Below are 27,352 nucleotides of genomic sequence, written 5' to 3'. Positions count from 1 at the left end.
CCAAGGAGCTTTTATGGAAAAACATCCTGCTCCAAACAGGTAAGGTCTTCATGGAAAGGGGAAAAATGCACAGAAATTAGATGAGAACTCAATTCCCAACAAGTACACTGTACATCATGCTGTTAAGATTTCTGCAGAAAGTGAACAGAGTGGTTGTTAACCCCTTGCTGGTGCCCTGCCAGGGGAGCAGCAGTGCCCAGGGCACAGCCCCAGAGCCGGGAGCTGCCGGGAGGGCTCCGCATGCGGGGACACAGGGGAGGGACATCGGTGCAAGCTGGGCTCAGTTAGAGCTGGGGTTAGGCACAGATCCAGCCTGCTGCCACAGCTGGAGTCAGAACTGACAGGAAAAGGGAATCAGCATCCAGATCAGCCATAGGTGGGGGTTTTCCATGGAACACGGAGGGGCTGAGTGGGGCAGTTTCACAAATTACTGACAGGGGGGCAAATAAAACCAACAGGTGCAACCAGAACCTTCTAGGGACAATTACTCAGCCTTGTGCTAGGACAGAAACACCCCATGAAATTCAACTTGACCCAGAAATCTTCTTCCCCCCATCAAAAGCTTGCACAGATGCAGGAAAGAGAGGCCTAACTGTCTTCAAATGTATTTGATGCTCAAACCACCAGATCTAAAGCTGAGTGCTTCTGGCCACCCAACAATTTACACCATGATTTGATTTCATGTTTTGTTCAAGTATTTTTCACAGTGGAGAGTTTTTAACCCGTTAATCTGAGGGAATTTTCAATTACTATCTCCCTTTAAAAAGACATTGCCACAGTGACATTTGCATAAAATCTGAAAATTAGCAAAAGGAGGCAAATTTAGAGGAAGGCAAATCTCACATGCTCAAGGTTTCTTTGGGTCTCACTTGGGATGTAACATCATCCTAAATAATTAATTTTGTAAATGCCAATGGTTCTGTTTTCTTTTCATACTCTGACTCAGCCATAAGTTCTGGGTAGTTGAAACAGGTGAAATAATTTCAGACAATGAATTACCAGAAAAGGTCCAGCACTGAAGGATGTATAAAGCACTCAGCCATAGATCAACACAATTAAAAGGATACCAGCCTGATAAAAAAGAATTCAGTCAACTAAATCTGACATGAGCACACCATCAATGAATGAAGGGATCCTCTCAAAAAACATTCAGGTGAAGGTACAAACCTAAGACATATGTTCTTCAACATGCAAAGATGCAAAAACCCAATAAAGAATAGAATATTACAGAAAAAAAAACTGTTTTTAATTAGTACTATAGGCCAAAAAAATTTTTTTTTACTTCCATATAAGGGGCTGGCCTTTATATTTTTGAGTTTAATAAATTGGTTAACATTTTTGGGGACAGAGCTCATTTGGCAAAACCAACCACCCTTCTAGACCTAATACATCATCTTTGAACAGTGCTAAAACCCAATTAAATTGTCTGAACTGAATGAGCTCCTATGAAGTCAGCACATCCAGTCCCTGACTCAAAGGCCAGTCTAGAAGATGAATCCAGCACTATTGCACTGCTTAAATATTTAATTAAAAGCTAAATCTCCTGCATAACCCAAAGCCAACATAATTTAAAACCTAGAATGTATCGAGTGTAAATCTGAAGAGTCATTGGAGAGTGGTGGGATCTGCCTGGGAGCTTAGAATTCAATTTCTAAATTATGATCATGGATGTTTTGGACACTATTTTTTTCTTCTTCCTCTCTGCCTCAGTTGCTCTTTCTTCAAGGCAAATAACACTTAGCTGAGCCCATTGAACATTACAAAAGACAACACCAGCTTTTTCTTCTTCCACAACTGCTATATTGATCTGATTATACTTGCAAATTAACAAATTCCCTTTATTTTAATTACAAATTGGCCCAGGTGGGCTTCAACTGAAGGTTTTGTTCAGTTGGTTTTGGATAGAAAATTTTGTATCACGAGGAAAATGTAATTACACTTCCAAAGACTACAGCAGAGTCTTATTAAAATGCTTTATGTGTGAGAAAACCAACTTAGTAGCTCCTTTCTGTTCAAAAGACCTGATTTCTTTAAAGATGACCATTTTTCTCCTATGGTATTTATATAAGCAATTGTTTTCCACTATTTCCTTCACATAATATGGATGGAATGCTAATTGGGAGAGAGAAAGAATCCACAAATTACAGGATAACCCAACCTTGAAGAGACAGCACCAGATGGCTGCACTGGGTGACAGCAAGAGAGCAGTGCCAAGGCAAAAACTCACCCAGGTTCCCCTTCCCAGAGCCAGGCAGAAATTCCAAAGGAAATCATGGAATGAAGCTGATTTACCATTCAAAGTTCTGACACAATTTTCAGTTTCTTGCCTGATTCTGAGTTTTAGCAAATTGAAAACGGAAATAAATTGGTTTGGTGTTGTTATGTTTAATAAAACAGTGCCAACTGAGCAAACTTTAGTGCAAATAATTGTATATTGTATCAGTTACAAATCATTACAGCAGTTGCTTTGCTACTAAAATGTATTATAAGAACTAAAAGTGATATTAAATATGTCTGAGAAATGTGCCAGAAAGAGAATGTCTGGCTGCAGACAGCTGTGCTGAATTCTTTAGCTCTACCTTTTTTTCCTCTACTTTTTCAGTGATTTTTTCCTAATTAATTGTACCATAATGTGGTGATGTTGCATCCCTTATTTTTGCTTGCTGCAGTAGCTGACTCTGGGATAAATGCAGCTCCCTGAGATGAAACAAACCCAAGATATCTCAGTGACTTTCTGTGCATAGAAAATTAAAATGATAAAATTGCATCACTTCACCTACTTCCCCCTTCCTCACTGAGGGTGGAATGAGGGATGGGATGAAGAAGGGATAGAGTTTCATGTTTAAAAATACACTATCTAAATCTCCTGGCTGGAAAAAAGCAAGTTTTAGGCCTTTCCTGCAAGGCACTCTGGATTTCTGTGTTTTGACAAGACTCAGCTAATGCAGGTTCCATCCTGCAGCTCACTCCAGCAAGGATGAACTGGGGAGTGAAGTATGATACAAATATAATGACCCTGCCCCTTGAGGAAGTTAAAACAAATGCTGCTGTCACAGGAGCCAACTTTGACAATAGTTTTTCTTGTGGGGCAATTATTTTATCTTTTCTTTCCCTCCTTCTCATTGCAGCTCATCCATGTCCCCACTGGAAACTCACTACAGCTCATTCCACAAAGCCAGGGAACACTCATGGAGTCACTGTGGGGCACAAAGCTGAACTCTAGAATGTTCTGATTCACTGCCTTTTGTAGACAATGAGATGGATCATACAGCTCTTCCCCTTTCTGATCTATAAGCTCTTTGTAAATGAGCAATGAATTAACCCATTCACCAGCCTTGACAAGGAACTCAGCATTACTATCAAAAAATTGAGAGGGAAACTGAGGCATGGATATAGAAAGATTTATTAAATCCTGCTCTTGTGCTGTCCTGCATCCCCCCTAATCTTTAAAACATCAGAAGCTTCCTTACTCATTAGTGTTAGAGCCCCTCTGGGAAAGCCTGAATGTGCTGACAGCACAAACTACAGGAAAGCCAGTCAATGGGATGACAAAATGTAGGGACAAAAATTAAGTGCTTGATGAAGGTGCAGAAATTACAGTGGGAGACTTGAAAAAGCAAAGGAAGAAGCAGAGGGCAGGGAAGAAGGGAAGGACAGAGATGGAAAGCAGAGGGGATGCTCCAAGATACTTCATGCTGACAATGGAACTTGCATTCAGAGCAGTGACTGATCAGAACATGTTCCAAAATCTACATGTTTGCAGGGGGGAAAAAATGCATCTGTGATGAACAGCACGGTCATGACACAATTCCAGACTCCATCTTTCATTCCCATAGGGCTACAGGGAACACTTTTAAAAAATTTACTGCCATTCCACCTGTCAGGCAACATGACATGCTTTGCAGCTCTGCTCCAGACACATGATATTAAGAGCACTGATCAGTCCTTTCAGTACCTGGAAAATATTTTGCTGTCTTGGATACTAGCAGAACAAACCCCAGCTTGATTTTTTGGTTAATATAATCTACAAGATTTCATGAAGATTTATATTAAAGCAGCTGATGTTAAGAGAAAATAAAATGGACAAATCCAGCCCTCTAATTATACGGTATTTGAGCCTTGCTTAAATGTGCAGCAACAGATTAAATTTTTAATTCTTCCAAAGTCACAAGCAGAAAGGAATCTTTGAGGGCAGTGGCTGTAGGAGCTGGGTGATGCTCCTTTTCTGATCGCTGCACAATGCAAGGTTCAGCAGCTGCTCCCGAGGAAGAGCCTTGTTTCCTCGGAGCAGTGCTTAGAGGTGCTGACCATGTAGGTGTAAATACATCTGTCTTTTGCCATTTGCAGTAATACATGCCTCCTACACTTCTCCCAGCGAGGCAGATGGTCCCTGTCCTGTCGAAATCTTACACTGCACAGACTTCCAGTGCTATGTGTTTGCAGAAATATGAGGGCAGATGTTAAATATGTTAAACACACGCTTTGCCCCCTGGAGGTTTAAGTTAAGGCTGCTGTCTCAATTTGGTCATTTTAGGCATGCCAGGCTTCTTGGATCCTAGGCATTCCTCTTAAATCCCTGCTTTATAAATAACAGCTTTTCATGTTAATTTTGTGTACTTTCATCAAATATTTTGGATGCAGAACAAATGAAGGAAGCTCTCGGCTTAGCGTTACAAGGCTACGTGGGCTGTGCTGAAAATTATGATCCTCATTCATGAAAACTCTATTTACACAGCAGGGTATTTCCCATGACTGTTGTTTTCCCCCTTACATAAGCCTCACTGAGCATTTTAAATTTAATTAGTTTTAAAAATTACATAAAATGGAACAGAGACAGTTTGTGAACAGTATAATTTACTGGAAAACTACAAATATGAACTCTCTGAATATGTTTTAGATGTTAAAGAATAAAACATTGAATAAAATACTGCAGACTTATTACAATTGCAATAATTTTAGAAATGTTTTCTGGTATCACACAGCATTAAGGAAAGCTTTGCAATGAATATTGCAATAATTATAACTGTAAACCAAGCTTTTCCAAATCCTTCCCCTCACTGTTGCTATAGCCTACCTCCCCTGGCAGCCTTCAGGTGAATTTTTAATTTCTTTCTCTGCCATGTCCCACCTGGTTCTAAATGTCTGTTCCAGTTCTGGGAGCCCACATTTACATTTCTGTCCTTCACTGGCTGTATTCTTCAAGTCAGGGTTTTGGTATTTCCCCTCTTTGAAGAATTGTGACCTCCTGCTCTGTGACAACCTCCCCCTGATCCCACCTCCCTTCCCATCCTCATCCAGCATCACACCTGAAACGCTTCCAAAATTTACCTGAGCAGCAGCAAAATCCTTTTCACTCACTTTAAACTGAGCAGAAAACTAAAAAAGCCAAAAATAAGCAACTGAAATGTGTCTGTGGAGGAAGCTAAACCTCAACATGACCCTCAAACTGTTTCTTTACTGTTTCTTAAGTTCCATTTACAATTATCTGTGAAGTCCAGGAATTTCTCTCAGTGCTTGGGGCAGCTGCGTGTCCGTGGCTCACGCTGGGCTCGGTGAGCTCCGTGAAATTCCCGTTTCACAGCAAGGGCAGGAGTGGATTGCTGGACAGACACGAATGGGTACACACGTGCACAGCCCAGCTCCTGCCTGCCAGCACTCACACCCAGTGCACCCAGCAGTGGGGGATTTTACAGCATGTCCTGAGCTCAAGCACAAATATGGGAATTACACAGGGAGAGAGGGAATACCCGTGAGCTCTCGCCTGAAAAATAATTCCCGGTTCATGAAACACAAGGGAAAATTCACAAACGAGCAGGGTTTGAGCAGGAAAGCACTGAAGCAAGGCAGGCAGTGCCTGTGTTTGCCAAAATGCAGGGAAAGGTTAGGAAGCTGTAGGACTCTCAGTTGTTTTGTCCAAGCACATGCCATGCTCAATCCTCTTTCCTTAAAAATATAAAAGCCCTCTGAAAATGAACAGATCAATCAGATTTTTAACTGGAAAATATTCAGGAATTCAAACAACCAGAAAATGAGAGAGGAAAAACAGAATCATCACCCTGCAGCTTTAACTGCAATAAAGGAATATTTTAAGTTTAGCAAGAGAAAAATGTCAGCTGTTGGACAGTGTTAATTAGTTTAAAATCGCTATGGTTTATGAAGCTCATAAAATCTTATAATATATATTTAGAGCTTTTCCCAAGAAATTGAAGTGCTTTATCATGGCACATGAGAAGTACCAAAGTGCAGCTGACTCTGGAGAGGAAATGCACACGTGAATTACCCAGTCCAGAACAGTGCAACAGAGGAAAAATAAGGTCAAGAAAACAGAGGGATTAAGTTTTGCCTTTCTGCTCAACCTGGCTTACTGTCTTTCCAGTTCTGATGGTCAAAAATCATTTCTGCTTGAAAAGGTTGGAAATCAAAATAAACAAACTTGGAAAAAAAAGTAAAACCATATTTTATTCTGATTGAATACAGCTCTGCTTATGTTTCATTCCAATTCCTGGTGTGAAAACGTCTTCTGACCCACCCAAATGAATATTCCTGAATTTACAGAGGTTTGTTTTCAGGTTCTATTTATTTATTGATGTTTTCAGTCTCCTCTCCTCCCACCCCCCTTCTGCTGCTATTAAATTACATAGACTGAAATGAAAATACAGAATCAAACTAATTCTCACTAATAACACAAAGGATTTGCACATAAATAAAGGCTGAGGAAGGTTTGTGGCACTTACCCTGTGCGTTTGGTGATGGTCCCTAATGTCATTGGCTGCTTGATTTGAGCAAGAGGCAACACCACAGTCAAACTGGGGAGAGGCAGCAGCCGAGGGTTCCCGGGGTTGTTGTTTGTGAAGTTGTTGTAAGTGTCTTGGCTGTTCAATTTACCTTGATGGGATAGAGATGCAATAAAACACGTTATTGGAATTTTTTCTTCATTTATCATTGCTACATCTGCCCGAAATAAGATAAAAAAACACCAAAAAAACCACCAAAAAAACACAAACAAGCTGCTGTTGTAATAAAAGAAAAAAAATCTCAAAAATTAATCTTCATTTCAGATAAAGAATAAATTGCAGTGGAAAAAGCAATTACTAATTGTACAGATGGGGAAAAGGAAGGATTCCTTTCCATGCAAGGGAAATTATTCCTGCTGCTGCTGCTGCTTGCCTGGCAGTTTTGTTCACTGAAAAGTTTTCGAGTTCGATTTGAAGGACAAGCTCGGGATTCCAATTCTCTATTTAAAAAAAAAAGGAGTATCTGGAAGGGAATTCTTTTCCTAAAGTACCACATACAGTGTTGGTAATTGGAAGTCCTGAAAAGGTCGCTTTTGTTGTCTGGACGGATAAAGACACGCAGAATAATCATCTGCAGAACTAAGGCTGGAGGGAAATATCAAGTAACTATGTCAAATAAAGCCACACCAAACTAGATGTAAAAATCAAAAATATCAAAAAAGTAACAAATTTCATATTCATTCAAAAAGATGAAAATGAAACACAGGTACTGAAAAAAAAGGAAAGGGAAAACATAACAAAAAAGCCCTCAACAACCCTAAATTTAGCTGATTTCAAAGAGCTCTGTGCTGGATGGACGCCCAGTTTGGATACGCTTTCTTACTCGCTGTATCACTCTGTAGTCACAACCTTTCATTCTTCACTTGGAAAAGGAAACTAGCTCCAAATTTCATGGACAGTAAAGAAAGAAATGTGAAGAAACCAAAGAAAGAAGTTAAACAAAAAAAGGGGCCAGTCTGTTTATAGCAGAATCAAAAGTACTTTAAATAGACAAGCAACCATGAATTAAAAGGTTTAGATCATTAACTTGTTTTTCTGTGTTCCTATAATGCTGTGAAACGCTGGCTTTGTTCTTAATCAAAAGGGAACCATATTGGGAATTAGGTTCCTAAACAACCGATGCATTCTACACAGATATTATACAAATCCCAGGCCAAATCCATACAATCTGCCTCAAGAGCAGCCACCTTTTTTCAAGGAAGAAAAACAGCACAGCAAAGGGTTTCTCACAGGAAGCTGCCTGAAAAGCTTTAATGGTACTTCAGATGGATTGAAAATAGGAAAAGGAAGGCGGAAAAATCTTAATGAATGTCTCATCATCCTAAAGACACTCAATGCTTCCTTCACCCTTCTTTTAATACTATATAACTGTGAGCTTGGGGGTTTTATTTGGGGTTTTTCTGCAAAGCCCCCAGACCTCTGCATCTCAGAGAAGCACAATAAGAGAAATGATGAAATTACAAAGTGTATTTTGTGATAAGTATCTGGCCTGAGCATCCATCAATACGTTTTAAGAGAAATAGCAAGGCTTTAATGAAGAACAAGCCTATTGAAGTTCCCAGAGAGCAGATTTCATTAACAGCAATTTTCCTGCACCAAGTTGGAATACAAAGAAAAAGGAAAATGGGAAAAAAAAAAAAAAACAGCTCAGTTTTTAAACAAGACTGAGATGCAATTAATTTTTTTAAAGATGAGTTTAATAATGCATTTTTGGTTCTTGCAGGAAGGCGTATGGATAGTTTTGTGCATTATTGTCTAATTAGTCACTGCTGCTGCAGCCAAGGCCTCTCTGGACGTGTTTCCCTCTCCCATATTGCCCTGGGTCCACATGGGCACAGCAAACACTGATGGTATCTACTGGGGGGGCTCCAAATGGCTGCAATTTGTTTTCTTTTTTTCTTGTTCAGAATCTAATGATTAACTCTGAACTGCTGATCCAAGGACTGGGCTGGAACAGCTCCCTCTCCCCTCTCAAGGCACATTTCATGTCTCTGTGCCCTCTGCTCCCAGCTCCATGTGGTTTTCCACATGCAAAGCCTTCAGCTGATTCAATGGAATATTTGCATGCAGAGAAATGAGGGATTTACAGACGTCCTTCCTACACAAGGATGAGCTGCTTTGCTTCCATACAAGTTGAGGACTCCCAGAGCAGTTAGAAAACTGCAGGATTATCTCATCCCTTCTGAGTTTTTTATTAATTGTAGGAACAGCATCTCAAAAATTCTTAGGCTCATACATGAGGAAACAGAATTGAATAAAAAAAGTACTAAACAATTTTTAAAAAAAGGAAAATGTGTAAAAGAGATTCTGAAAGAGACTAAAATATAAGATGATTCTTCTTTGAGAAAGAAACAAAAAAAACATTCAGGAGGTCAAGCATTTAATTTGTAACTATGTATTTGGAAGTGCAGCTAAATCTAATGTATACAAACCTCAATAAAAAATTAACTCAACCAGACCTCATAACGCGCAGCACTTCACAGCACAAACACGATAAAAAATTCCGCTGTGACAAATGGAAAAGCTGTAAATACCAAACATATGTCACAATAACCATTGCCTGCCAACCTGCATTTTCTGCTGCAACAGTCAGTTGTTTAACTGCAAAAATGTAATTAAAAGTGATACTAGTCAAAAATTAAAAGTTGGAATGCTACAAAGAGGAGAGAAATTATTTCTGACAGGAAAGTTGCTCTTGTAAATCTGACTACAACAGTATTAAGTTGGTGGGGATGATTAAGGCTGAAGAAAACCCCCTAATTTTCTGGTATGCTCCTGTATCCATCCAGGAATCCCAAAAATTACCCTTCCGCTCCTCCAGCCCCTCCAAGCAGGAAACTCCTGCAGCAAACAGGAGTTGTGTGTGCACAGGGCAGTCAGATCAGGCCAAAAGAGCACAAAGAATGCAGTCAAGCATCAACATTATTTCTGCAGCTCAAGCCGTTGTTGATTCACTGTCAAAGGACAAGCAACAAACAAGCCAAAGTTGAAGTCGGGTAGAAATCTCCAGCATTTTTCATCCAGGAAATGCTGAACTCAAGTTACCTCCTGACATGTGGACAGTGCATTTCAGTGTAAATGGCTGGAGAGTGACACACACAGATCTCACCCTACAGACTACTCCAGGGATGCTTTTCTTGCAATCAATCATCACCATCACAATTCCAAGGCAAACGTGTCCTCTCAAGGATCATTTCCAGTGGAGCATCCCAAGCAAGGAGGCACTTTCCCCTGGTAATCACCCAGAGCCCTCAGCACCCCGTGCATGGGGTCAAGGATTTGTCTTCCCATGGGCTGCCACAGAGGAGATTTTCATATCAGAGCTGTGCGTGGGATACATTTAAACCAGTCTAGGCTGGTAAATCTCTTACTAATTTTACTAAGGGACTTCCAAAAAGCTGAGGAGTCTGACAAGGTTATTTACAAGTGCAGCTTACGTTGGGCAAACACTGCCTACTGAGACACGGAAAACTCAATCCATTGGTTTGGGATTTGTTTGCTAAGAGTCTGTAAAACCAGCACCATCTCATCCCCCCAAAACCTGAGCCACTCTCTTCCAGACATTTCATTCCACTGACACTCAAAGGAGAAAGGGATGAAGCTGAGGATAAAAGTGAAGAAAGCAAACAACAATGGGCTTTGTTGTCGGAGGGAGGGAGCGGCTGCCGGGCCGGGCCGTATTCCCAAAGCGGCCGTCACTGACAGACTCACTTCCAGCGAGGAAAAAAGGGAGGCTGCAAGTGCCGGACAAAAGAAATCCCAGCAGACAAAGAAAAAACAAATTAAAAGCACCATTATAAAATACAGATGCTATAAAGAAAATAAACTTCACAAGATTTAGTGGGTTTTGACAAAGCTGGACATCTGTGGAAAAGTCATCAGGAGCAGCTCCCAGGTATGGCCGGACAGGCTCGGGGTCCCACGGCATCGCTTCCCTCCGAAACTCCTGGGCAGAGACACCCTCAGCTCTCCACACACCTCCAATGTTAAATCTCTAAGTTATTCTCCAGGCCTGAATATGAGATTTAAATATTTGATCAAACCACACTTTTTAAAGTTTTCAAACTGTATTTTTGGATAAGAAAGGAAAGTGACACATCTAAGAGAAAACATTCAAGAGCTGCAAGCTTCTAACACTGTTCAAAAAGCAATCCATCAACTGAAAGCAATTAATACAGCTATGTGTCCTCTTCTGATCAACTAAGAGCCTTGATGAATTCAGGCCAGATTTCAGATTGGTCAGTGTTTGAGGGGAACACTTGAGGGCACTGCTGTCAGAGATCATCTCTGAGGAGAGAGGAGGAACACCCCAATTTTTGGCACTACTATTGACACAATTATACATCCAAATGCAGCTTGGAAGGGACATTCCCCAGCCCAAGGATTGTGTTCAGCAGCAACACAGAGTGGCAAAAAGACTTTATAGGATCCTGAAAGAATGAAGTGGATGAAGTCCCCATTACTCTGCTCTTTAGTCCATGCATGGTCCCACATTAATGCAGCCAAATCACTTCTTATCTGATTTCAACCGAGTTTGAATCTATCAGTACCACAGATCCCATTTGTGCACAGAAATGGAACTGCTAAATCACAGCCAAGCTTAAAACCAAAACTGCACCCTCACACCTAAGGGATGCAAACACCATCTTATCACCAAATTAAACCCTTTTATCCATTAAATTTCAGCATGTGTAGGACATGTCTCTAAGGACTGCAGGATTTGCTTTGGTGTAAACTGCCAGTGAACAAAGCAAAGAGGACTTGGCCCAGACAATTTTTTCTGGTAGGAAAGTAATGATCAGAAGGATTTTAGCTTCTCTATGCACTTAATTTGAAAAACTAAAGTGGTATCAAGCACCTCTCAGCCTTATAATAAAATGCTTCTATGTTGATTTTTTCCATTTTTCTTCCATTACTCCAATACAAAAACCTTAGTAATGCAGTGTCATTAAAATTCAAACCCCACTTGATTAGCTTTTATATCTTCCAGTATTTAACAGACTCCATTTCAAAGGGTACCACGAAGTCTACTGACATTAACACTACATATAAACATCTATAATTTGGTAAATAAAAAGGCAGTAACTCCGGGCTATGCAATCATGTGGAGGCCAAGTTACAGGAAAATGAACCATGTTTGGCCATTATTTCTGTTCAGTGTAACACTGAGGATTCCTCAGCTAAACATTCCCTAATTGTATAATGCAAGGGAAATAAAATCCTTTCTAACTGGTAGGCAAAAAATGGCAGGAAAAACAGAAGTGTCATGGATGTGGTGGTTTATTTTGCTTTGCTTTTTATTCAATACAAAAAGTTTCCCGGATGAGAATGGAAAGCTTCCCAGCTTCAGTTCCAAGACTTTCACCCTCGTTTCTGACCTTTCCTCAGACATGTTCCAGTATAATCTGTAATCTACTACAGTCGGAAGAGGAAACAGCAGCGCCCTGGTGAGAAACGCTGCCTTGTGACCCGAGCGGAGAACCCAGCGGAAGCAATGCTGGCTCACGGAGTCCTTGGAAGAGCCTGACAGACAAACTCAGCACTGGCCCAAGAAACACACCCAGCACCACAAGCCCTAATTACTGCCAAAGTGGCCTTTTGCTTTGGTGTTTTGTTTGATTCAGTCCAACATGTGTTATCTTTCTTTGTAAAAGACATTTTCCTAGAAAAAGTCAGGAAATGAATTATTTTAGTTAACGATCGCCTCTCAATTAAAGTTACATTGCCATTTCCTTGAATTGTGTCCTATCAAATTTAAACTCATTTCACACCCTAATCCTCAATATTTCCAGTACAATTAGACCCATTAAAGAAGGAATATTATGTCTTAGCTCCTGAACACACATCATGCAGCTATTCAGAGCTAAACCTATCACTATCTTGCTTCCATTGGAATGGATGGGAGAAAATAACGCAACCGGCTGTTTTTGTAACATTTAAATCTGTTTGATATGGAACCTTTGGAAACACAGCTGCACTAAATCTCACGATCACCCTAAGAAAGCAGAGCTTGCTCTCTGTTTGCATCCAGGCAAGGCATGTGATGGTGACAGCTCCTAAGTCAGAGCGCTCTGCAGAGCAGCACAAGCGCCAGCCCAAGTGTCTCGGTCACTGCTGGGACAGAGTCCCCTGCCCTCTCACCCCAGCTCCTTGAACTTCAGCAACATCCACTCAAAATCTGAACATGGCCTCATAACAGTCCCTTCCTCCTTCTGGAGCTTTTCTGCTATCTTCAGCTTCAGGAACTTTGTCCCTCAGTTATGAAGTGTCCCATTCACTGATACCCAATAATCTCAGCAGAGAACTCCCACAACCCCTTTGCTGCCTGTGCCTCTACCTGGACAAAGATGGATTTCCTTAGAAAACAACCCCTCCACCACCACACACACAAGTCTGGCAAAATAATCATCTTTCAGGACTTATTTAACTAAAAATACTGTCTGTGCAAGGCTCAAGTCCATGTATGGGCAAAACTCAAAATAAACCCAACCCAACTGGTTTGCCAGCTGTCGGCTTCGGGTGTTACCAGCCAAAACTGCCAAACTGGGCACCCTCTGCTGGAGTGTCCAGCACCCTCCGGCATGCCCACCCTCCAGCAAAGGCCAGGGCCGAGCCTGTTCTCTTTGAAACACATCTTGCACCTTCAGCTCTCCACAGATAGGAAGAGCACAAGATTAGTTTCTTGTAACTACTGCAGGTGTAGCTGCAGAGTGTTGCAAACCAACAGGAAGGAGCAGTGCCATCCTCCCCACCATGTGGGAGCTCTGGGCCAGAGGCTGTGCCTACCACAGCTCTGGGCTGGAGTTTGCAAACTCTTGAGAGGACAGGACTCTCTGAGCTCAGACTAACACTGCCCTAATGAGGTTATCGTGCAGGCAGCCTCCGGGCTGCTCCGATTTCTTGCACATGGGAATTTTGCTAACACTGTCTGCTGGTGAATGATGAAGCGCTTGAGAAAACAAGAATGCACTATTGCTGCCCCTTGTCGTGTCCATCCATCATAATTCAGATCAGCACAGATTTCAATTCAAAGCCTTCTTTCAGGGACAACTCCGAGACGCTTCAGCATTGTAAACTTTGGAAAATTTCTGTGTCTCAGACTTCTCTTCCAAATGATACAGAATAAAATTATCTTTATGAGCTTAATGGTTTTTGTATTGAGACAGCACAGTCAGAAAAACTGAACCGCCAGAAACTGCAAAATGAACTGGGCTGGGAATTACTGAAGGACATCTCTGTGTGCAAATGTGTTTGGTGAGGAGATAGGGAAAGTTTAATGGTAGCCCCTTACCCAAAGGGCTGAGCTTACTACAATTTATTTTGATTATAAACTACATGTTAATAAATCTCTGAGTTTTTTTATCCCTACCTTTCCATCTCTGCCTTATTTTCCCTCCAGTTGCAACCGTAAGCACAAATATTTTAGCATCTGAATTCAATCCGGGTTGAACACAGGAGATTTATCCCAAGCTATGTGGAAAAAAAAAATGCCTTGAGAACCACTGCATTTGAGAACTTGATAATAATATCCATGGGTAATTATAATAAATGGCTTGTCTGAAACACCCATAGAATAGGAACTGAAGCAATCTGTCCCTCTTGCACCCACCACACACCCTCGGCAGCTCTGCTCTTTTACCCATGACCGTTGAGGATGTTTTCTGGCTCCGTGACAGCATCGTGACTCAGGTCATGAGAAGTGTCAAAGATGCATTTCCTTGAGATGGGAAAAAGCAACTGATTTTAACAGCCCACGAGGGCTAAGCAAAAAAGAATAAGCTCAATCAGCATATTTAAGGGTAAAGATAAACCTTTTAAAAGATAGAAGTATATTTTATTTCTAATCTTAATGCTTACGTTTCTTTCCATAAAGTGTTTACATTTTTCAGGCTACCAAAGATGCACAGTTGATTAAATGCCTTACTTAAGAATAATAAACTGGAAAAAAAAAGAAAAAAAGAGGGCAGCAAGGGCAACACCCATTTACTGCATAATCCATCACCAATATATAGACAGGGAGCCTGATTGAGGCTGCAGACACGAGGGAGCAGCCCTGGATTCCCAGAATACTCAGTGCCAGGGGAAGCAGAAGGTGTTTGGGCTTGAACTCAGCACGTCCATCAGATAAAATGATTGTTCCCACCAGCTCTTGCCCCATTCCTTCCCCTCAATGGTTACTTACATGGAGCTTCACATGCTTTCACCTTCCCTCATGCCAAACCTCCCTTGTCATGCAACACCCTCCATACTTAAACCTCCTCCTTCAGCTGATACAGTCTCTTGAAAAACTCTAGATTCTACTTTCTCACCTTCTGATCCAACATATTACAGGCTTGTATCAGGTGAGCAAAGCTACTTTTTGTCATTTCACTGATGGCAGCTCCCTCCAACCACTTACATTCCTTGACCCACCAACAAATGTCTGGATTGCAATGTCTCCCCTGTGCTAGTCCACTCTCCTCCTGACCTAATTCCAGCCTTTCCCCTTTGTGCTTTGGCCATGAACCATGCAGAGAATCTTTCCTGCGTCACTCCTTCAGTGACCAACTCTTTTCTGCTGGACTGTTACTCCAGATCTCAGTCCTGGTGATGGCTTTTATGCTGATCACACTCATTTCAGCTGTAAGACGCGTACCTAACCCTCTGCACTGGCACATTGAGAAGATGCAAAGTCGAGCATGTTCCTTCTCATGGATCATTAATATCATTATTTATCAATTTCCAATTCCCGATCAAAGCACTGCATCAGCTGCAGGATGTTGTTACTGCTTGCAGTGTACAAAAAGGAAATGCACTAGCCTGCCTTTTATGTACCTGGTTAGCTGGGGAGATTTGTGGATTGAAAAACATGGGTTTACTGTAAACTAAGAGGGAGTAATCGAAAGAACAATTGAAATAACCATAGAATTACAAACGGTCATTCATTGGGTCGTTTTCAGATAAACACTTAACATTCCAGTTACCACTTCTTGGACTCCCTCAGTACCTGACTCTGACACATCAGCACTTGACCCTTTCAAAATTTCCTTCCATTTGATGTTACCAAGACTGAAATCATCCATCTTGACAGGAAAACTTCAGTGGGACGTTCACATCTGTGGTAATCCCACTCCTCTCCGCCTTCCCCTTTCCCTTCCCCTCGTGATCCATCTCTGCCATCACGGTCTCCTGTGCACTGCCAATTATTTCCCCTCTGTCTGTCTACCCACAGCCTTTCCGAAACAGTTTGCTCTGACCACGGCTACAGCATTTGCTGTGCTAAATCACTCAGTCATAGATTTTTACACTACCTACCTCCAGAGCTGCAATTCCCTTCTGATGTCTGTCTCCTTCAATTTTCAATCTATCCAGAATATTCAAAACTTCTCTTTCGTATATCAACACAAACATGCCCCAGTCTTCGATCTACGCTGTTTACAAAAACCTGCTTTAGAAACACTTGATGTACAGAAACGAACTTCCCTTGTGACAGAATTTATCAATCTACTTCCCTACTTATCTGAAGGGAATGGATCTTTTCCTTCCACTTCAGAAACTATCCAAAATACACCACCCACTTCTTGCACTCCATTGATTCTCTACCTATTACCAAAAAAAAAGGAGAGGGGGAAAAAAAAAGGCAGCTAAAACACAGCAAACACAGCTCCCTTAAACCCAGTAAATTTCTGGCCAATTCCCAAACTGACGATCCCAGCCTTACATGTGGGACCATCCATTCCACCACCGGGACTGCTTCAGAAAGAAAGAATCATCACAAAATCACAGAATAGTCTCTAAAAGTCATTAGCTGAAAATTCCCACCAGGTAAATTAAATTTGGTGGGTTTTTTCCCCCAGCTGCCTTAAAACTGTGAAGAGCAACTCCAGGTGAAGGAAGGTGCGAAGAGAACCACTCGATGCTCCATGCAGCACGGAAAACGTGGAAGGTTTACATCGGCAAATAAATAAATATTTATGACGCCTACACGAGGCAGCTCAGTACCCGTATTAGTGAAAAAAAAGAAGGTTTTATCGCCATCAGCGCCGCTTGTCCGCGCTCCGGTGGCTCCGCGCCCCGTCCCCCCTCAGGGCCGGCCCCGCCTGAGGCGCCGTGGCCGGGGGGAGGGCGCCCCCTGCCGGCCGCGGGAGCGCTGAGGGAGCCGGAGCGGCCGGGCCGAAAGGGAGCAAAAGATGCAAAAGGAATTAATTGAAATTATTTTAAATAACCCACCCCTACATTTAAAAAAAAAAAAAAAAGAGCCGAGTGTGATGCTGTGTGTGATGCTGTGGAGAAACACGAAAATGATACAATAGGGATGTTAAAAGCAAGTTAAAACGCGGGCCGATGCTGCGGATTGCTCTGCTGTTTCCGCGCTGTTTCTACAAAGAGAAAATTTAAACTTAATATAGAGTTTTCCAGCTCGTGTTCGTGAAGGAACTGCCCTCCAGTGCTTTAAGTTATTATACAGTTAATTTTCTTTGAGACTATTTTTGTCTGCCTTTCTCTAAATAGGTGGTTTCTTAAGTGAGTGTTACTTAAAGGAAACCAATCTGTTTTTCAGGAAGGGCTGATGATGTCAGGCCTTTCAACTCTGCTTTCCCATAAGAATTCTTCTAGTAAAAGGAGTTTCACTCTGGGAAATAGTGAAAAGTAACGTGAAAATATGTAAAGCATCTCATGCTGCATGTTTATCAAACTTCCAGTTTTATGCTCGGATTTTAATCATGCTGTGATTGTGACAAATGAAGGAAAAGCAAGAGAAAACCTTTTGATTTTTAAACTTAGGAAAGGTTTTGCAAATGTGCCATGCTGAAATATTTATAAAGCAATAAATACAAGCCTGAATGCACTGTATCAAGAACAACATGGTTTTTTTCATAATTCTAAATTTATATACTCCCTCTCAGCATTGGTATTAAATGTGAAACAGAACCACGGCGTACTATGAACAGTTTTCTGGCAAATAAATAAATACTTCAATCCCCAATGAAATTCAAGGCAAATTCAGAGAGTATCATATTATTATGGAATATTTTTAGTAGGTGTGGATGTGTAGCTGTAGATCCAATGTTAACTCACTGGATTATTATTTGTTCTGGTACTGGAAATTCCTGCAGCCAACAACAGAGAAACCCGAGCGAGACGAGCTGGAGATATTTTATTTCACTTACAGTGGTGCAAGAATTAATAACATTCTGTAAATTTTAATTTGCAGGATTAAAATAACTGGAGTTATATGTAGTATATGCTTTCCAAGTAAAGCATTGCATTTTTACAGCTAAATGCTCCTTGCTATTCACATGTGAGTGTCCTGAAGAGAACAGGGAAAACTTTGCATCACCAAGGACACAGCTCTGCTTTAATTCCTCATCCCTTAATCCTCACCCATGAGACAGGTAGGGACCATAAACCCAATTTTATACAGGTAAAATGGTCACATAAGGCCGTATTTTACCCCAATGTTCACCCCAACAACCAACTGATGTTGTAATAGTCTTATAATAGTAAAAGCCCATAAAAGGATCCCAACATAACTCGGATATTCCTCACAACACACCCTGGCAATCCAAGGGAATGACAAAAATACAACCTCGCTGCACTAACAGACAGAACAGCCCAAACAAAATCTCTGTCGGCTACACAAGGTGCAAAGGAAATACCTCTTTATCATCCTCTATTTAACAGTTTACTTCATTCTGCTGGAAAGAACAAAGCCAAACAATGATTCATTTGGAAATGAAATCATCCCTACCCCCAGCGAGGGCTGACATTGTGTGGGTAAACAGTCCTGGGGTGCTCCAACACAATGTAAATAGATTGCCTTGCTACTATATACACAGCAAACAGTTTCATTTTGAAACCAGGAGGGAAAAAACGAGTGAGAAAAATATGACAGAGCTCGAGCTCTGAAAATATTTACAAGAATGAAAGCTAATCACAAATTACCATTAATGAGTTATTGCTAAGCAAAAGGGAAGATAAGCCAGTGCAGTCTGCAATGCAAAAGGAGAATCAGCAGAAAGATTAAAAGCAGTTTTTTAATGTAGGGTTTACTGAAAATTGGAAAAGATGTAAGAGGAAAATCGTGATGACGTGACTCCACACAGAAAAATCCTCCAGTTTGCCACAATCTCCTCTGAATCAGTCACTTAATCAACACCTTGTCCCAGAGCAATGGAGCTCTCCAGGACATGGTCTCTGGCTTTATTTCCATTTTAATCAGCCGCACTTAGAGGGGTGATTAAGGAACATCACAGTTATTCTTCTTGAAGAAAGCAACAAAATTAAAGTCATTCCACACGCGGGGAACACAGAGATTATTACTGCTGTCACACAGCAGAGAGCTGACAGACAAAATCAGCTGAATAAAATTCACCAAGGGTTGCAGAGCGATTTAGAAGTAAAGCAAAGAATTAAACCCAGAACTGCTCTTTTCTGTTTCGAGTACTCGTTTACACTTCTGTCACCAGACTGCCGCGACTCCTCCAAACAACAATAATTTAACATTATAATATGGTAAGGAGCTGTTACAATCTGAGTAAACACATCTTGGCTCACAAATTAAAATAATCATCGGTCTCTGGCTAATCCTGCTGCCACACACACAAACACACACAATCCCTCTGCTGAAAGTCGCTCTGAACTTCAGGGGGTTTTTACAAGTTGATGATAAATGGCTTTTTATAAAAAGCTTAGAATAGGGTTCAATATCCTGCCTGCCTTCATCCAGGGGAACTGAAAGATTACTGAAATGAAAAAGCAGCAATAAAATTACTGAAAATATTACAGTATTTTACCAAATGGACTCTTTCAAACTCGACTATTTCATTTTTTTTCCCAATTTTTTTAAGACATCTGTGCTAACTCCTCTACAAAAATCCCCAAGAATTTCTCATGGAAAACGCTCACATGAAGTTTTGCAAATTACCAACACACAGTCATAGCACGTGCCCAACTTCTGCACTGTGGAAGAGATGAGCACAAACTGTGTGAAGTCCTCCAGGAATCGAAGTCACCTTCCTGCCTTAATTCTCAGCACCCATGTGCACACTTCCACTGGAGCTGATTCTTTAAACACAGCCAATTTTCAAGCAGTGATGACTGCACAGAGATCTTGAAAGAAATCTGATTTATCTTTCAAGACAGACATTTGCAAACAAGCCCCAGAACTCTTGAGACACTCCCCTAAAAGCTGCCACCTTTCTCTCAGTGACTGATCCATGCATGACTCTCACATCCACCACTGAGCACCCTGAAATTGCTGATTCTTCTTTTTAAAAAGTGTCAAATCTATTCAAAACTTCAAATGTACCTCAGACTATTGTAAAGGCAACCACTTAGTGCAGTTTCCCCTGACAGAAAATAGAACTGGCTGGGTGCTAGCCACACAAATTGACAGTTCCTTCCTCTCCTCTCCATGCTGTCCACAGTTAAAAGTGGTTGGATGTGCCACAGCAAACCTTTGGAGCACTCCCCAGCCTGTTTCAGGCTGAGCTGCTGTACAGAGATGAGAGGAAGTGAAATGGTGGATACACAACTGTCTCCAAAGAGGAAGAAAGTTCAGAGCACGTTTTGGGTGCCTTCCAGTGGCTCCAGGCAGAAGAGGATGGCTCCAGAACAGCCACGCACAAACCTTTGTTCAGAGAAATCCAAAGAAAGGCAAAAATAGAGAGGGTTGTTCTGAGACAAGTCTGGTTCCCTTAATAATCACCAAGTCATAAAACAGTTCCTTTGATTCAGAAATCCCACAAAGGTTCTCTCTATAGCAGAAAGCCCAGCACATAGTTGGGCTTTCACAAGAGCTCCTAATCCAACTCATAATTAGGGAAGAGGGACTGTTCCTGGCCATTTTTAATACTCTCAGACTGGAAAAGGGTGGCTACCCCAAACAAACTGCTATTCAAACTTTCACTTCCATGGAACTTGTGACTTACTCTCAACAGAAAGGAGGCAGAAGGATGCAGCAAATCCTGAATGCAAACAAAGCAGCTTCTAGCCCAGACCTCATGAAAGAGGAAGGCTGAGAGAAAAGACAAAACTGGAAAAGCTGTGACACTGATAATTTTTGAACTCTTTTTGAGGCTCCCCTTCACATCCTTCGAGTTTCTCCAAGGCACATCCACCACAGGAACAGGATGCACAGATCAACTCTTACAGATTTTTTTGCCTTTACAGATTATTACACACACAAAACAAATAGACACAAATCTGTGCCATCAGCTTCCCACTGCCTTGATCCCACATTTCTCCTCAAGCAGTATTTATTGTAGATACCCAGATGTGCTTTGTGATCATCAAGGCAAATGAGCAATGAGAATTTTAGGCAATAAAATTCTTTGAATACAGACCAGTTTACTGACTGTGTGCTACATGGAAACAAAACTTGAAACCTAAAGACCCCCAACCTTTCAGCAATTATTAACACACCTGTGATAGCATCATTTACTTAAAGCAAGCTGCAAAACCAGAACTGTCTTTCCAAAGCGTTTCCACCTTGGCTCATTGTGCACACACCACATAATTTTACACAGTATCTACAGCGCTTCGTTTTCTCTGCAATTCTTATTATCCTCATGATGGATAGAAAGGAATAAAGTGGATTTACCATGGAGAGGTGAGCCAGAGGGGCTGCTGGACAGGCCGGGCACGGGGCTGCAGCGTCCTCCCTGCTTCGAGCTCAGCTCCTGCTCGATCTCCTCCAGCCCCGCGCTCTTCTGGAAGCGGCTCATGCGATTGACCACGCGTGGGGACATGTGAGTCCTGACACAGGGCTGGCCCCCGTAGGGATTGATGGGGAAAACGTGGGAAGTGCCTCGCAGCGTGCTGACCACCACCCAGCGGCAGTCGTGGCTGAAGGAGATGTCCTGCACCTGCAAAACAGGGGGGAATGAATCCACCAACGTGCACACCTCTGACACAGGGGTCATGTCTCAAACACAAATCTGAGCTGCAAATGGGAAAGAAATCCCTCACATCACCTCAATTTTGGTGCATTTATCGATTGATTTAGTATTCAGTATATACACTGGAATTCACAGCTGTAAATTTTGTGTACTTTTCAAAATGTTCTGAGATTATGAAAACAAACCGTGCTGCAAAGTGCTGCAGAAAGCCACAAGATCTTGGTGTAGTTTTCAAACAGAATTTTGTTCTAAAAAGAGCTGGGAAATTGTTTCAATTGCATGTTTTGTATTTGCTTGTTTAATCTTTAGAGATTGCCCAAAAACGGGAAAAGGGAGGGATGAGAAGAAAAGAGAGAGATCTCAACACTGGGCCTGATTTTGACAAATACTGGCACAAGTCTTATTTTAGCTTAAAATGGTCAGTTTTGAAGCAAATATAAAAATACAGTTAAACATTTTCCACGATGGTTACTCCTTGCATAGATCTCAGATATGAAGTCCAGAAGGATTTAATTCTCTTTTAAGTGTGCTTTACACAACGCTTTGATGGAAAGCAAATTCTTGTTCCTGAAGGAATGCTTTAAAAGAGAGATTAAAGTTTGCTTCCAAGCCCGTCCTGGCAGACAACTCAAGAAAACAAGTAGTCGAAGTTAAAATGATTTATCATAGAGAAAAAAAAAGTCCTGAAACAATTCTTCCAAAAATGTTTTTAAAGGTAAAAGCTGACTAAAAGGAACCATGGACACAAGTGGGATTTACCACAGCAAACAAACATATAGATGAAGGATTAGTTTTCATTATATTATTAAAAGCATAAACTAAATAAAATTCTTAAAGATTTCACTGAAGCCAGTTTTACAATACACTAGGTACTCAAACTGGAGTAAACACTGATAAAATCTTGACAAATATTCCAGAAATGCACTCCAGCTATTCCAGACAAAAGCAGCAAAGTATTCATCAAAGTGCAAGTTTCCAATGGAGCCCTGAAGCCTCGGAGATAAAAAAAGGGTTTAAGTCTTGTGACTTGTGACAAGATATTTGGTTGACAGACTGTCATGACACAAAATGCTTCATCAACATTACCGAGAGATAAACTAAACCCAGCTCTACACACCTGCTCCTTTCAGTCCTGGTGACAGCCCCAAACGAGCGGTCAAGGATGCAGCTCAGAGAGTTCCCCAAAATCTGAGAGCTTTGGCACTCCAGGATCCAGCTCTGACCCCAAAACCTGACAGTTTTGGAACTCCAGGATCCAGCTCTGACCCCAAAACCTGACAGCTTTGGCACTCCAGGATCCAGCTCTGACCCCAAAACCTGACAGTTTTGGAACTCCAGGATCCAGCTCTGACCCCAAAACCTGACAGCTTTGGCACTCCAGGATCCAGCTTTGACCCCAAACCCTGAGAGCTCTGGCACTGCAGCATCCAGCTCTGACCCCAAACCCTGACAGCTTTGGCACTCCAGGATCCAGCTCTGACCCCAAACCCTGACAGCTTTGGCACTCCAGGATCCATTTCTGACCCCCAACCCCTGACAGCTTTGGCACTCCAGGATCCAGCTCTGACCCCAAACCCTGACAGCTTTGGCACCTCAGCATCCAGCTCTGACCCCAAACCCTGACAGCTTTGGCTCCTCAGCATCCAGCTCTGACCCCAAACCCTGACAGCTTTGGCTCCTCAGCATCCAGCTCTGACCCCAAAACCTGACAGCTTTGGCACCTTAGGATCCAACTCTGACCAACTCTGAGCTCTGAGTTCACTCACAAAGTGTTTCACCTTAACAGATTGCTCAGAAGGGATTAGAGACCCCAGAGATTAATAAGGGCTCCAAAAAACCCCCAAAGGTTGTGGAGTCAGGGAGAATGATGACACCAGAAGTATTTCAGTACTTGTTGTTGAAGTGGCAAATTCTCCCAGTCAAAACCAAACATATGAACTGTGTAGAAACTGCCACTCTCAGTTACAAGAGAACTATGAGATGACAGAGAAAAAATTCCATCTCACTGTACCATGCAACGAAACTGTGTGTTTCTACTTTAATACTCAGTTTCCAGTTGGCACCCTGAGGGTTATGTTGTTTCAAAAACTACACACAACAGCCCTGGCAAATGACAGCCCCAGCCAAGAAACTGGGAAACAATCACTACAGGATGTTTTTTTTCCACAGTGTAAACATTACACAGAAAAAAAATATTCCTGATCTACAGGAAGAAAGCGTGGAACTCCATAATCCCAAATGCTCTAAAACAGCACTCACAAACCCTGGCTGCAGTCAGAGCAGCATCATGGCCATGGTTGCCTAAAACATGGCTGAAACCACAAAGGCAGAAGGGTTTAATGCTCAGTAATAACACGGAAAAAAGTGGTGACAGAAGAGTGTGCAGTGAATTGAGATTTACAGGAGCAGAGCTATGAAGCCCTGCTCAGCAGTGGCAGAGAGCTCCAGTGATTCACCCATTGCTCAAACACAGCCTCTGCCTTTCACAGATACACGAGGAGCAGCAGAACCACAGGCAGCTCAAGGAGCTGATTCACAGAATATTCCCAATTCCAGGGACGTGAATTGAGCTCACATCAAAGCAGCACAAACCCATCTGTGACACGGGAAGGAGCCCACAACTCTCCAGGAGCACTGCAAGAAGGCATGGACCAGGCTGGAAGGACAATGCTCATGGTGGCAGTCTCAGAAACAGCTTCAAAAATCAGCTGTGTCCATGAATAAACCCCTATAAATTACACCCTGGGCCGTGCTGCTCCCCACCACGTTCCTGTACATTATGCTGAGTTCTCCACTGCTCAGTGTATAAACAAACTGCACAGTGGCCCATTAGTGGTTTTCAAGTTTATGCTAAGCGTTGCAATTTATTGCTGTTCTTTAGGTTAATGTACTATTATTTCATGTATTTATAATATATTTCTGGATTTGTTGTTAATTATGATGTAATGTTTAGATACCAAAGATCAATCAAGACCCCATAGTGTTTACAGATATATGTTAATAAAGTACAAAGCACGCCAGATCTCTCACGATGCAAAGTTTATTCTATAGCTCAAGGTCAATGTCACATTCAATACTCACGTCTGTATTTTAAAATTTTATCTATTCTTTTCTGTCTGGACCAGTAAAGGGAATTACAGACATGAGATTTTGTTTAATTTGGGAACCCTTAAGATATTTTCAAATTCTCTTCAGTCCTAGACTCTCTCCATCTTTCTTGCAGGCTCCCTTCAGGTCCTGGAAGGCAACAAATGTGCCACTCCAAAGCCTCCTCTTTTCCAGCCTGAACCACCCCAGCTCTCTCAGCCTTTCCTCACATGAGAGGGGCTCCAGCCCTTTAAACATCTTGGTGGCCTCCTCTGGACTTGTTCCAAAAGGTCAATGTGCTTCCTGTCTTCTCCTGTTCCCCTCCAATTACTCTCCTGTGATTCTTTCTAACTTCCACTTTTCTATTTCCCAGTCTTTTGAACATTATGATGTAAAATCCTCCAGAAAACTGAATTAAAATGTAGCTACCACTCAGAGGCTGCTCTGAGTGACACAGTTGGGTAATTTAATATACAGAGTCCTCCAAGGACACGGCACACGTCAACAGCGCTACTGAGGATCAGCTTTCAATACTGCACAGATCACAAAATCATTTCTGATGTTACAGAACCACAGAATCACAGGATGGGGGGCTGGAAGGGGTCACAGAGGCTCATCTGCTCCAATCTCCTGCTCAAACAGGGCCAGCCCAGAGCAGCTGGCATGGGGCTGTGTCCAGGTAAATCATGCAACAGCAAGAAAACCAACCTCACAATGCTGAACCTTGGGTTTCAATAATAATGACAAGAAATAAACCACATTTTGATCTTCCTAGCACTCTTTTTTTTCCTTCCTACCACCCCTCTGTCAGTCATGTGGAGTTACACCAGGTGCAATCTGTATATTCTTGTGCATTTTACTGCATTTAATTAAACTTGGAGAGTAGGACCAGCAGTGCTGCAACAGGAACGTGACCTGTTCATGATCACTGTGCTGTGTCACAGAGAAATAACACCCTGATTTGAAGCACAGGACTCAAGTATTGAATTATGCTGTGCAGGGAGATGGCAGAAAGAAAAAAGCAGTATCATTAAACAATGAGAAAGAGCAGCAGTCCTGAGGAGGTAAGGGTCAAAATAAATTAGAAATCTGGTCTGTATGTGAATTTTTTTGGCTGAGAAAATTAAGGAAATGATGTAGCAACAAACATAAATGAAAAAATAATAGAATCATGGTCTACACAATATGATTTATCAGACCCACACAGACCCAGCTCTGTCTCCCCAAGTCCTCAGTGCTGATTTCAGTTCTGTGTAAAAGCAAGGGCAGAATGTGGGCACAGTGGGAGATTCATGTGGGGCCTTTAACCAGAGCTGAGCTCTCCATTAATAACTGAGTCTGCTGCTCAGGGCTCCATCTCCCCAGGGCAGCCAAGCTACTTCTGACTGCAGCAGCTTCTTCTTGCCAGCCCTCATCCCAGACTGATCAACTTCCCCAAATCAATCCTCATTATTTCAAGCCCATCCCCAGCTTCTTTCCTAGAAACAGAAAATCTCCCTTCCAGAGACTGTTCCAAAAACTGCAGCTATGAGCACATCACAGACAGGAGGGAATTTCTCATGGCCATGGATTCACATCCAGTGTTTGGGAATTGTTCCAGTGTTTCACCACCTGGGCACAGGGTGGACACAGCCTTGAACAGTTGTGTCAATCACTGAAGCACAGAATCACAGAAATGCTGGTGCATTCCCTGGAGGAGTGTCACATCCACGGCAGCCAGGCTGGAATGTTTTTATCATTCCCTCTGTTTACCTTCTCCAACTGAAGTCAGTTCTAGCTGCAGTTTGGGAGTGGGAATAACAAAAGTCTGAGAGAGTAAAGGATTACAGAGGAGCTGGCCAGCAGCCAGCTGATGCTATCGTTACGTTTATTTGTCCTAGGCTGAGATAATGCTGTTTTCAGGGATTTTGTTTTTGCTGTTTACAATTTCAGATCAAAGAGAAAGGATCATCAGGTGACAGGCTAACTTTCATCTGCAAGTGAATGAGCTTCCTCAGTTCAGAACATGCTCTGCCTTCATTAAAAACCTTCCAGAATGCTCTTGGGTAAAAATAGGAGTGCAGTAAGGGTTGCCTCACAATGCAAGAGTTGCAGGACAAGAAAATGTACCCTTAACCAAAATGTGCAGCACATCCATGTGCTCATTTCTCCTCTTTACAGCTGAACTGTGCAAGCACAGATCCTCTGAGAGGTTCAGTACTCTCTGACTCGGCTAAATACAACCAGCCCTGCCAATGGACCTTCCATTTCTCAGAGCTGCTCTTTGTCCTCTTAAGGGAAAAAATATAAAATCTAAAGCACAAGTGGCACTTAAAGGCTAAAAGATCTTAATCTGATGTAACTGAAACAGGGACTTCTGTCTGTGTTTGCAGAACAGTGACTTTGAACCCTGTGGCCTTGGGACCCAGTGAATTATCTGAGCACTTCACATTCTTCCATGGTCACTGTCTTCTCAATTCCTTCTGGGGCAGAGGTCCACCCTCCATCCCACCCCATCCTCATCCCAGTCACATTTGGGGATTTTGGGAAAAGTGGGGTGAAGCTCTGTCAGCCAAAACCTCACGTACAAAAGCAGAGCTGATTTCAGCA

The 27,352-nt window shown here is 42.0% G+C and overlaps 1 protein-coding gene across 10 annotated transcripts in view; it reads right to left on the bottom strand.

Moving 5' to 3' along the window:
• Window positions 1–27,352, bottom strand: part of BCAS3 (BCAS3 microtubule associated cell migration factor) — a 295,160-nt gene that overhangs the window by 194,355 nt on the left and 73,453 nt on the right. For 8 of the 10 annotated variants that reach the window (XR_004419938.1, XM_033078230.2, XM_033078232.2 and 5 more), the window contains exons 15-17: window positions 21,379–21,643; window positions 6,735–6,885; window positions 2–46 (exon numbers count right to left, since the gene is read on the bottom strand). Coding sequence is in view for 9 of the 10 variants with exons in the window: in XM_033078230.2 (XP_032934121.1) it covers window positions 2–46; window positions 6,735–6,885; window positions 21,379–21,643 (461 nt within the window). In the remaining variant the exon portion in view is untranslated. The remainder of the gene's footprint in view (window position 1; window positions 47–6,734; window positions 6,886–21,378; window positions 21,644–27,352) is intronic. The other 2 variants (XM_033078231.2, XM_033078233.2) reach the window with 1 other exon arrangement.

The sequence above is a fragment of the Catharus ustulatus genome, chromosome 22 (genome assembly GCF_009819885.2).
Source record: "Catharus ustulatus isolate bCatUst1 chromosome 22, bCatUst1.pri.v2, whole genome shotgun sequence".
Classification (NCBI taxonomy): Eukaryota; Metazoa; Chordata; class Aves; order Passeriformes; family Turdidae; genus Catharus; species Catharus ustulatus.
The sequence above is the reverse complement of the archived record's forward strand: the minus strand, read 5'-3'. Positions and strand labels throughout refer to the sequence as shown.